Source organism: Embiotoca jacksoni, unplaced genomic scaffold (assembly GCF_022577435.1).
Source record: "Embiotoca jacksoni isolate LCO1_2020_lvr unplaced genomic scaffold, fEmbJac1.0.p SCAF_1, whole genome shotgun sequence".
NCBI lineage: Eukaryota > Metazoa > Chordata > Actinopteri > Embiotocidae > Embiotoca > Embiotoca jacksoni.
The window spans coordinates 3,756,699-3,768,631 of NW_027185229.1; the positions used below are offsets into that span (position 1 = coordinate 3,756,699).

The 11,933-nt window shown below is 48.8% G+C and overlaps 1 protein-coding gene across 2 annotated transcripts; it reads right to left on the reverse strand.

Moving 5' to 3' along the window:
- Positions 1-1,177: 1,177 nt before the first annotated feature.
- dyrk3 (dual specificity tyrosine phosphorylation regulated kinase 3) lies at positions 1,178-11,599 on the reverse strand. 2 transcript variants are annotated; one of them, XM_069156776.1, is made up of 6 exons: positions 11,448-11,599; positions 8,453-8,562; positions 4,997-5,202; positions 4,612-4,915; positions 4,106-4,522; positions 1,178-4,010 (listed from the first exon to the last, which is right to left on the reverse strand). In XM_069156776.1, exons 2-6 carry the CDS (start codon positions 8,528-8,530, stop codon positions 3,279-3,281), a joined length of 1,737 nt encoding a protein of 578 aa, XP_069012877.1. In that variant the 5' UTR covers positions 8,531-8,562; positions 11,448-11,599; the 3' UTR covers positions 1,178-3,278. The 2 variants fall into 2 exon arrangements, with proteins under 2 accessions (XP_069012877.1, XP_069012870.1); XM_069156769.1 differs by having other exon boundaries at positions 10,604-11,599.
- Between the last annotated feature and the right edge of the window lie 334 nt (positions 11,600-11,933).

An 11,933-nucleotide genomic window follows, 5' to 3' on the forward strand; every position in this document is an offset into this window, starting at 1 on the left:
CCTGCGAGTGTAAACATCCGTGAGTCATCAGTGTCATTAATCAGTTTACCGTCATTATGACTGAATCATTTTTTTTTTGTTTTCCCACCCTTATCTTTATAGCTTCTGGTGGTGATGATGTAGATACGGGACACGGCGCATGCTGTGAAGGGCGACACTGGGACGAGAGGAAAGCATTGGCACCTCATGAATTAATATCTTAAAAAAAAAAATCATGGTTAAAAAAAAAAAAAAAAAAAGACACTTAGCTGTTTTAATTTGAAAGGAAACCCTCCTAAATGTGAATCAGGAGTTAAGAGTTGTTTTGATCCAGTTTTCCAGCTAATTAGATTTACTTAACTGCGACAACTTCATCAGAATAGATGTCCAGCTCTCGCCAACAACAGAAAAACTGAGCACCTGAGTTTACTTACCGACAGGAAGTGGCATCACTACACACCCAACCAGCTCGTTTCACATGTCGGAGCAGGGTAGACAGACCTGCAGCCAAATACTGCCGACCATTGCTCATCAGTTCACCAAACAATAATTCATTTTATTGGCTGCAGGTGTTGTCTAACCACAGCTACGTTTCATATGTTTCACCATCTAGAAGAAAAAAAAAGAAAAAAAATCCTCTGGTCTGGCGTGTATCATCTTCACACGCGTGTTCCTACTGTCTGCCCTTTACTTTTTGACTCATGGCGGTGCGTGATAACACGGGCGTGTCATTATCACAGGCCACCGACTCATCCGTGTCCCAGTCGTCTCTGAATCTGTAACCGCATCAGCGACCGAGATCCAATTCACCGCTCAGCCTGGAGGCCATTTTGTTTCATAACACGGGCCGCAGGTGTCGGGTAGCAAAAAAAAAAACAACAGCGATGAGAGGAGCTTCAGGTTAGACGACAGAATGAGGCACGATCATTCGAAGCCAAGTTTCATCTGTTGTCTCGCCGTCTCTGCAAAACCTCCCGAGAACGGAGCTGAACGTCACATAAAAAGTCTTTGGGTTCACTGCCTGGCTCCCTTGACACTGCATGTCAGATTTAGGAGCTCTTGACATAAATAAAAAAAGAGACGCTCGCTTCATCGAGTGTTAAACAGATGAAACGCACTCATTTTTGTGATGTAGGTCTACTTTTCTCAGTCATAAAATATAAACGCTTGACATCAGAAATCACCCCAGAGCAGCACATTTCACTGAATAGTCATTTTTATTGTTTTTTTTAGAAAAAGAAACTATCACAACTTCATTTGGTTACTGTACAGTTTCTCTTCTCATAGTCACTCAGTCTGATAACAGGTTGTGATTTCATGCTGAACACCAAACACCCTCCTACTAACTCACACCACTAGTACAACATGACAGGATACGACCTTCTCGCCGCCTTTTACATCCTCTGATATTGTGGAGTGAAAAGCAATAGAAACCACTTCTATAAAAAAAAGAAAAGAAAAAAAAAGAAAAGAAAATGGAGACAGAGTAGAAATCTCTGACAGTTTCATTTAGAAAACGAGGGACAAGAGAAAGAACTCTTTGAGCGGTGTGGTCCATACCAACATGCACCTGACGTCTTTCTGTGTGTGTGTGTGTGTGTGTGTGTGTTTTGGACAGCACCATTAATTCACGTTACGCGTGAGTGTTTAAGAGGTTCCCTGCCCTACATGAGACGGAGTGGGAGGGAAAAAAAAAGAAAAGAAAAAAAAGAAGGGGCGAGGAAAAAGAGATGGCGGGTGAGGCGGGGGAGAGAATCTAGGTCAGATTGTGGAGCATGCGGACCCCCTTCGTGGGCGCACACTCGCAAAAGCAATCTCTCGCTCTCAGCGGACTGAAGCCGGCGTGCACGTTCCGCCGTCCACGGCCGGGACTGCAAGTGGAACACGATGAATGGAAGATGAAGGGATGTATCGAGTATGTCTCCCTGAGAAACACTCCTTTTCTTCCGTACCATTAAAAAAAAAAAAAAACGACACAAACAAAACCCACCTCCTTCGTCACTGGCCGTTCTTCTGCAGCTCCCCTCGCACAAGTGAAGATCTCGGCTCGTGAATAAAACACACTGCCGTCCGTATTTCTCGTGATCGCTCTTCGCTCATTCTTTCTGTTGTGATCACCGCTGCCAACAATCGCAGCAGCCGATCACACGCTCGGGCAGGTGACATTCAAATAAACACTAACTTTCCAACAACAACAACAACAACAACAACAACTCATCCCACAGGTGTGCATGTGCACTGACTTGCAGCTCTCCATCTTTCTCTCTCTCTATATATTTAGATTTACTGTATATACGTCGGTTTACGTGAGCCGGCCTCACAGAGTTTAGTCTCTTGCGAAGCAGTTGTGAAGTACCGAGTGTGACGGTGACACCTGTGACAGAGTTTGAACCCCTTTCTTTGTCACTCGTACGGGAAAATGTGTCAGGAGGAAGGTCGGGCGTGGGGGCTGTAAATAGGTTCTCTCGTGGCCCTCTCGATGTCTCCTACAGCAGCACCACAGTGCTAAAGCGTGTGCGTATTAACGCCACATATTGAGCTGACATGCAAAGCGCCAGGGATCAGCAGAGGCAGGGGAAAAAGAGGGCGAAGACTTATTGATCTTCTAAGTAAAGCCAATCCTGTATCACCTGTTTAAAGGCATTTCTGTTGTATACGTGAAGGGTAACTGTGTCAGTGTTTGCGGGGCCCAAATACTAGATTCTGTTGTTTTTTTTCTTCTTCTACTGAATCACATTAGCTGAACAAATGTTTCCTCCGCCCTGATAATCTCTGTAGCCCTTTTTTTTTCAAGTTTCACTCGTATCAACACTTCCCCAGAGAAAGGCTGGCGTCCTACGAGTGTTTAAGAGTGTGAAGTTAGGCAAGTGACAGTGCAGGCGTGCTTGAGTGCGTGTTTGCTAGAGCACGACACTCATGTGAGATCACACGCAGGTTAAAAACATTTTCTCGTTTGTCGACTCACGCGAGGAAGGTTTTTTTTTTCTTCTTCTTCTCCTTAAAAAGCATCGTCTAAATCAAACCTCATCAACTGGCTGCATACAGAAAATCCACAGCCGCTCAAGGAAATCCTCTGTATAAAATTTTTTTTTTTTTTAAGAGCGTTTCTTTTATCATCTCTCTCTCAGCTCAGCTAATATTAAAAACCAGGAAACTGGGGTGTCGACACCTCGCAGTAGAAAACAAATAAAGAACAACCAAACGAGTTTTGAATATCGCTTTCTTCTGGACTCTGACTCCTCCTGAGGAGTGCAGAGGAGAAAGAGGAGAGAGAGGAGATCAGAGGACTCTCTCTCTCTCTAGGAGACGAGTTTAGGTAGGACCGTGCGAAGAGGTAAGGCCTCCCCTGAATCTCCCATCATGTTGCTCCTCAGTTTGTTGTTGGCAGCCGTGGTGCCTAACCCGGGCCCCCCCTTGGCCATGATAGAGGGGAAGGAGGTGCTGTGGTGCTCGGGGAGTCGTTTCACAGTAGCCGCTGGGCTCTTCTCCGTCCCAGGTAAGGGTTTGGGAAGCCGGCGGTACAGCCACGGGTGTCTGAGGGCCTGGCCGGGGGTGAGGCGGGATGAGGGGTCCCAGTCCAAACACTTCTTTATGAAGTCAGTAAAGGTGGGGTCCTCGCAGCCCTTGAGCGCGGCACTCCACTCCTTGCTGCCCGGGGGGCCTCTCATCTTGCCGCGGCGGGAGCGGGCCCCCGTCAGCACGGTGGCCCCGGTGGGCAGGGTGTTGGCTCCGCAGTAACGAGGGTGGCCCTTGGAGTTGATGAAGTTCTTTCCTCTCTTGGCCTGCTCCAGCACCTTCTGCGGAGGCATGCCCAGCAGCTCCATGACGCAGGCCAGCTGGTCGCCCTCGTCCTCGCCGGGGAACAACGGGTAGCCGGTCAGCAGCTCGGCCAGTATGCAGCCGAAGCTCCACATGTCGATGGGAAGGCCGTAACGTGAACCCAGAATCACCTCCGGAGCCCGGTAGAACCGAGACTGGATGTAGGTGTACACCCGCTGGTGTTCAAAACAGCTGGAGCCAAAGTCAATCACCTGGAAGAGACAGGAGAACAAACACGAAGGGGTGAACATCAAATTTAGAAGACCTGCTACGGGCAGGAAGTAGACGTCCGTGTCAGGCGTGTTACCTTGATGCCGCTGCGTCCCTGCTGCTTCAGCAGGATGTTCTCTGGCTTCAGATCACAGTGGATGATCCTGTGCCGGCTCAGGGCCTCCAGGCACTGCAGGATGGAGTGGGCGAACTTCCTGACCAGCGGCAGACTGAAGCCCTGGAACTTGTTGCGTTTGATAAGCTCGTACAGGTTCATGCTGAGCAGCTCGAAGGTCATACAGATGTGGTTGCGGAAGGTGAAGTTTTCGAGCATGTGCACGACATTCATGGTGCCGTTGCGGTCCTGCTTGCGCAGGTGCTCCAGGATGCGGATCTCCTCCTGCGCCTGCCGGTGGAAACGCTTCTCGTTGCGCACCATTTTCAGAGCCAGGTGTTGCTGCAGTTTGTGGTCATATACTTTCGCCACTTGGCCAAAACTGCCCTTACCAATGATCTGAAGAGGAAGCAAAGAGTTTGGCCGTTAGCTAAAGACCAGATACTTTTATTTTAATAGCCGTTTTAATTCAACAAAAAGTGTCTGACCTTGAGGAACTCGTAGCGGTAAGCCAGGTGGTCGTGGGGGACGTGAATGTAACCACCCTGCTCGTCGTCGTAGCCGCAGTTGTTGTTGCCCCCGGCGATGGCAGGCCTCTTCTTGGCATTGGGTCCCACGAAGTAGATGTCGGGGTAGGAGTGGATCTCCGTCTGCTCCAGGGTGGTCAGCTGAGACCGGTACAGTCTCAGAGCCTGGTCGGGAGTCAGCGGGCCGCACAGCTTGCCACTGTTCCCTCCATTTCCAGCTCCGTGCGGGCCGGAGGATTCGCTGGAGCCCTTACTGGACTCAGTGCTGTGACAGATGTACAGTGTTTGCGCACTTTGCAAGATGTTTTCAGTTATTTCGGTGTCTTCACGTGTTCATCTCTCTCACCTGTCCACGCTGTGCTCCTTGGCCAGGCTGGACACCGGGACAGGTTTACTGGGCGTCTGGCCGGTGGGCCCGCTGCTCTGAGTGGATGCTGTGGTGATGGCGTTGATCTTTCGGTTGTTGGTGGAGTCTTCGTACAGGTACTTGACCTTCAGCTGGCCACCTCGCACAGTCACCTGATCCCTCATCACAGCCTTGTTACTGACAACCTGCAGAAGAAGGAGGAAACACAGAGAGCGGAGAAGACATGAAGTTTGCGATTGAGGAAAGGATCTCTCTTTTTTTTAATCAATATAAAAACAACAGAGGCCACAAGCCTTCAAATTGACCTCATTGAAAATGCCATGGAACAGAACAATAAAGTAAATATTTCTTCTTTTCGCTTAAATCTTTTAAATATTTCACATTTAATAAGAAAGAGATTATTGATATTCACAATACATTTTCCAGGGAAATGATCCCTCCTGATATTTCTACTTTATTTACTTCATATCACCATTACACACCAACAGGTTCAGACTGTGTTCGTTAGAAGTCTGAATATCAGCAGCCGGCTCTCGAGCCACGAGCGGTGAGCAGTCAGCAGATATTCAGCATGTAGTTGGTGAACCAGCACAACTGGATTTAGAGACTGGATCTAAATCCAGTCTCAAGGGAAATGCCGAGGAATGACTGGGCAACCCTTCGTGACCAAAACCCACGCAGTGACCTACATCTCCGCTTACTTGTTTGTGTGTTTGCTGTTATTGATCAGGTAAAAGGTAGACGCAATCTTTGGCTGAGCACTGCAGTAATCTGTTGTAGTAAAGTCCAGCTGGCCACTGAAACCTACAACTCTGCTGTTGCAACTTGGTGCAAAAACACAAAATAAAAGTAAAAAAATTTAACAACAGGGACTATTTATACAAGGACGAAACAATTCACTGGACATTTTTGTAATTCTTTTCGATCGTATCTGCCCGCATCCTTTAAAAAGCGACTCTTGCTCGGGAGGACCGGTGAGGTTGGAGGAGTTTAAGGAAAGATTCCTGCCAGCTTCGTTTCAGCGACCCCAGGAATTCATTCCTCCTCACTGTCCGTCTCTGCCTCTCTTCTCTCGCTCTCTCTTCACCAGCGGAAAAGAATCCTCCACAAGATTACGGAGCGCAGGGAAAATGACGGTCATTAAAGTTAGATTATACTCCTAAACTATAGAAGCAGTGCGGCTTTTAAGACATGCTGCCATAAACTCAGCACGGCCGTCCTACACGGAGCGACACAGGAGAGGCATGTTAGCTTTTTTTTTTACTTTTACACTTCTGAGATTTTAGTCTTAATATTTCCTTATCTTTTATTAAAGAGCAGGTTTGGTTTTTATGCTGTTTGTTCAAACTTCAAGGCCAAGCAGCTGAAACCATGTCAGCTCTTACAGAGAACACAACAAGGAAGGGCACATTAAAAGTAGCTGCTGACATGTTCCTGAAGGAGGACTCGGCCGAGGGTGTGTTTGTGTTGTAAGTTGGAGTCCTAAAATAGAGGAGGAATGCAGGACGGGTTTCCATACCAGTAACCGTATAGTCTTAACTCATTACAACAGCCCTGCTGCTGACCCAGGGTCCTATGAAGCTGTTGTCCCATAGCAGCACTGCAAACACACCGACTGTCATCGATCGAGCCCCTCCACCCTCCACCCACCACCCTCCACACACACGTATATACACAAATCCTGACGTAAAAATCGAAGCTTCCTACATGTGGAGCATCGACTGGGATAGATTGCTGATTGATCTGGCAGGAGGTGATATTAGAAATACAAACATTTCAAAGAAAAAGTGGCCAAAGGAGCCAGAAAGGAAGGAACCTCTCTCACAGGTATTACCGAGTCCTCCGAGTGCAAATCTGCACGATGAAACAGATGGAGAAGAGCTAATCTCTTTGCTGTTAGAGAAACACCCAAGTAATATTTTTCTCCTTCTCCCAAGTGCACACAGGGTTGCACAGCTCAACACATGTAGCGGCCACACACACACACACACACACACACACACACACACACACACACACACACACACACACACACACACACACAGGACACAAATATTGGCAACACACTCACAACAAAACTTGGGTCCGTGGTAGATCTGAACATCATCATCTCCAACTCGTTAAATCTGTATCACGACGCAGAACTGAACTTAAAAGGAAAAAAATCGTTGTAACATGTCTTCCCCTGCGCTGACATTGAGCGAGGATGACATCAGTTTATGACTTTATTAACGCAAAAGGCAACTTTGCGAGAAGTGAACACTGTGAACTGGGGCGAGTTCCCGTCAGTCACATTGAGCAGAGGACGATACCTCTGTGAGCGTGACAGAAAAATACAAAAGGAAGAAGGACAGGACTAGAATAGAAAACTAGGCCTAACCTCTGTTCAAGCCCACTGATGGAGGATTACACGAGCCGGGAGGAGGGGAGGAGAGGGGAGAAGGGGGGAGAATTTTGATTGGCGAGTTTGTTTTGTGGGTCACATTTTCAAGCCCAATAAATCTTTACAATATATATCAAACTGGCCCTTTTTTCCCCTCTACTGGTGTGGAAGACCGTGGAGTATCATTGTGTGTGTGTGTTTGTGCATTTTCTGCCAAAGGGAACGTTGAGAGAGTCCAACAGAGTGAGGACGTTCTCCACTAGCGCTGCAAATCATTACGTGTATGTTTTAATGAATCGATTAATCCTTTTTTTTTTTTTAATGATCAGAATTTGTTCAAATAGAAAAATGCTCATCGCAAGTTGTTACCAGATCTCAAAGTGATGTTCACAATCTGAAATAGATCTTCTGATCCGCAAATAAAAGCAACTTATAAATACATATGGGTCAGTCGACAAAAGAACTGCAGCTCACTAATGAAAGCTAGTGGCACCCTCATAAATATGCATGACTAAATGCAGCCCTGCAGATGAAAACATTTGTGATTGGCTCTTTTGTGAGGCCTTTTTTTATCCCAAGCAGACGAGAACAGTTGTGCATCGTGCATGTGGAGCCGACACGGCACGTCAGCATAGCGGTAAATATGCACCCTGTAAAATGCACTTATCTGCAAAGTTCCCTTCACGAGGTTGCTGTTGGATCTCTGGATTTACTTCAAGTAAGGACACAAAACGGCTATTTCAGTTCGGCAAATGTGCCAGTCACAGCGAGCGGCTCTTAAGCCCTCCGGGATGTCGGTCAATATTACAAACACGATCACGTTATTCTCATCGAAGGCTATAAAAAAGGACTGAATTTGAAATGCTTGAGATAAGACGAGAGATAAGCTCCCCGTCCTCTGTACAGTGAGAGCAACAAATGTGATGAAGAGGAAAAGGACTGACCGGGGAGGATCTCTGAGGAACAGGATGTCTGGAGACGGTGTGTGTGCTCCAGCACAGGAAATGGGGCTTAACTGTCTTCGTGCGTAATGTGTGCGTGTGCATACTTACGGTGTGTTTGGGCATCGGGGGCAGCGCAGACGGACTGTTGGTGTCCGCTTCGTCTTTGAGGATGTGGTCTGTCCTCATGTAGGAGTCGTACAGGCCGTCACCATGGCGAGCTGAGGGGACGAAGACGGATAAATAGATGAGTGTGATGATGTGGGACCGTCAACCGATGACACTCAAGAGGTAACGTTCACAGAGACACGGAGAGTTTGTCCGAGGCAGGCAAAGTCCCATTGATTATCCCATCAATCAAACTAACTGCTCGAGATTAAAACTAATGATTCAGTACGGCCTGACGAATCCCTCGAGCTAACCTGCTCCATTAGCGAGGGTGCATATTATGGCCTACATTTACTGTGAAACGGCCATTATTAGCAGATACACCATTGTATGTATTGTGTCCAATATATTGGCCAGGCTCCGACCTCACCAGCTTACATAGGGCTTAGGGTCCCAGATCGCCAGCGCTGCAAGTGGTATTATTGGCCTAATGGGGGTAACAGATGCCCCTGTGACGACAGCATCTTTCCGTCTGCCCATCTGTCCATTCAGGCCGGGCGTGCGCGCGCGCACACACACACACACACACACACACACACACACGCGCGCACACACACACGCACGCACGCACACACACACACACACACACACACACACCAGGTGTGCTCGGTATTAGAGCCAATATAGACGGATGCGGGCCCCCGTCATTCAATAGTGCTGCCTTTAGTGCTCACCTCTGTGGCATCAAGCCAAACCACCTGATGTGAGATGACAGTAGAGGGATGAGGAGGGCATTTGGGACTGCAGGTGGAAGCCCCGTTAGCCAAATGTTTATCTCAACAGTCATCTCACTTATATTCAAGTCGCTACTTCAGTGGAACAAAACTGAGAGTATAATCTCTAGTATCTGGAAACTAGGCCTGTTAGCATAAGCCACTCTTGGACCCATTGTGTCGGCTTGGCTCATTAGCAAAAGCCTAAAATTGCGGCTTGTCTCGCGTTGCTCCTTACGAGCCCTTTGAGAGTGTCGTAACCGTGTGCAGGTGCGTCAGAGCCAAATGTCCCCGGTGCTCGTCAACACACCGGCTGACAGATTAGAGCTGCTGCCTGGATACAGGCGCATTAAACCTGCACAGCACAGCAAACGATGGCATTAAGGCTCCACACACAATATTAGGTGAGCACAGACACCATTAGTCCTCTGCAAACTCCTAATCACTCAGTCCCCGAGACAAACAACAAAAAAATTCAAACAAGAGCCCAAACTTCTTTGTAACCAAACATCCAGCCTGCTCCGTCCAGCTGGCGTTCAGCGCTCCACAGGGTGCACAGCGAAGGGGAGAGAACAGGGTTCAAGCAAACATGCACACAGCAGATCATGTGTCATAAAACGTGTGTGTGTGTGTGTGTGTGTGTGTGTGTGTGTGTGTGTGGTGGGGTGGGGTAAAGTCACAGCTTTTTTGTCCTCCTCTTCCTGGTGCACAAAGTGCCTCTTCACAGACAATACGCCCGGTGTAGGAATACGCCCGGTGTAAACCATCTGACAGGCTGCAGAGCAATTGTCTTTTGTCTTGCATTACATTTGGTGTTCCATGCTGTCAACTCAAAACACACAACACGGAGCCAAACAAAGGTGAGGTCGGTTCCAGGTAGCGACACATAAAATAATAATGACGTCATGGTGCAAACGCCAAACCAGATACCTACAGAGATACCGGAGCTTATCACACTAAATTGCGTACGAAGGAGACCTGAAAAATAACATGGCACTTCCTGAACCGTCCTCCGAGCACGTTCACAGACGGCGAGTCTCGTGACTGATATGGAGACCCAAAAGCAAAAGAAAACACGTTTGCAACACGAGTCTCGTGACATGCCCGCGGCATCGCGACCTCTGTCTGTCCGTCCGTCTGTCTGTCCACGACACGACGTGACATTTAAAGCCGTAGGCTGGAGAAGAAGGAAGAAAAAAAAAAAAAGGTCAATCAGAGCCATTTTAGGCACGAAGAGTAGCTCGAGGGATGAAAAGCAGCGGCCGCGTCACACTGATGACGTCAGCCTCATTAAAACAAAAGCAAAGCACAAACACTTCTGCAACAATTGTAGCAAAACAGACAAAAGGTGAGGAAGGCTGCAGCGCGTTGTTATGGTTACCTGTTGCTATCGGGCCCTCTGGTTTTCTGCTTATTATCATCATGTTTACAGTGTGTGTGTGACGCCAGCATCCGAAGGTGATAGAAATCCCGAATAAAAACAAAAGAAAAAGAAAAAGTGGAAAAAAAAAAAAAAAGAAAAAAAAGTTGGTATCAAGCAGCGAAGTCGGCTAACAGCATGTAGAGTCTGCAGAGTCCCGGTGGAGGTGGAGGCTCACTCACGGTTATTTCTCCTCGGGGGGGCGAGCTGTCTTGGATTTGGCCGAAATGGATCCGGGTATTGTTATTATTGTTTAAAAAACACAACAACTAAAAAAAGCCACGCCGGTCGTGTGCTCAGTGTGCTCAGTTCGCCCCGGCTAACAGGAGCCTCGACTTCCGTTTGAAACAACCAGAGCGGGTCGTCCCTCAGCTAGCCGGCCGAGCTAGCTCGTACAGCCGCAAAAACGCTCGTCCGCCCGAGAGCCGCTCCCTCCGTTAAAAATAGTTTGAGTCCCGGTCGTGCAGCTCGGCGGTCTGACCCGGGTGCCCCTCGCCTTTCTCTGACGGTACAATGAGCGGATCCAGAGCACCATTCCCGTGATTATTCCCGGTTAGCTGAGTCCGTAGTTAGCAAACAGCGGTGCTACCACTCGTCGAGCCCCCAGGATTGAGTCCTCCTTCGGGACGGCTCTGCTCGTCCTCGGGCGTGTGTGTGTGTGTGTGTGTGTGTGTGGTGGTGATAAGGGTGTGTGTGTGTGTGTGTGTGTGTGTGTGTGTGTATGGGGGGGATGGCTAGCCACAACAGGCTAGCTGTACTCGAGCCCCATGTTCCCGGAGGATCTCCTTCGTATAAAAAGCTTCACCTGTGAAGTCAGCGCGGTGAAAGCTGCTCTGTTCAATCGGTTCAATCGGTTCAATCGGTTCAATCTGTTAAATCCTTCTCGTGTGCAGCAGAAGTGTCTTCTTCCACGCAGCTGTCTGTTGTTGCTAAGGGCGTCTTCGCGGAGCCCGGAGTCAGCGGGAGGACCGAGGGAGGACCGAGGGAGGAGCTGGGAGGACCGAGGGAGGAGCTGGGAAGAGCTGGGCGGACCGGGGGAGGAGCTGGGAGGAGCTGGGAGGAGCTGGGAGGACCGAGGGAGGAGCTGGGCGGCGCCTCGCCGGCATCCAGACGGCCAGCAGAAGAGCGCAGCGCCGGTCCAGCTGGAGAACTACACAGGAGCCGACACATCACTCATGTTTACGGAGACGTTGACGGGGTATGAACCAGCTGGGCATGAACCCACCCCACCTCCCCCCCCCCTTACCTCCTCCCCCCCACCTCCCCACACACACATAGATGCAATATACCC

Excerpts from the sequence above, each read along its gene's own strand:
- dyrk3 (XM_069156769.1), bottom strand. The coding sequence starts at position 10,646 with ATGATGATAATAAGCAGAAAACCAGAGGGCCCGATAGCAACAG. Across the intron at positions 8,563-10,603 it reads AGAGGGCCCGATAGCAACAG|CTCGCCATGGTGACGGCCTG; the intron begins GTAACCATAACA and ends TCGTCCCCTCAG. Across the intron at positions 4,916-4,996 it reads AAGGAGCACAGCGTGGACAG|CACTGAGTCCAGTAAGGGCT; the intron begins GTGAGAGAGATG and ends CATCTGTCACAG.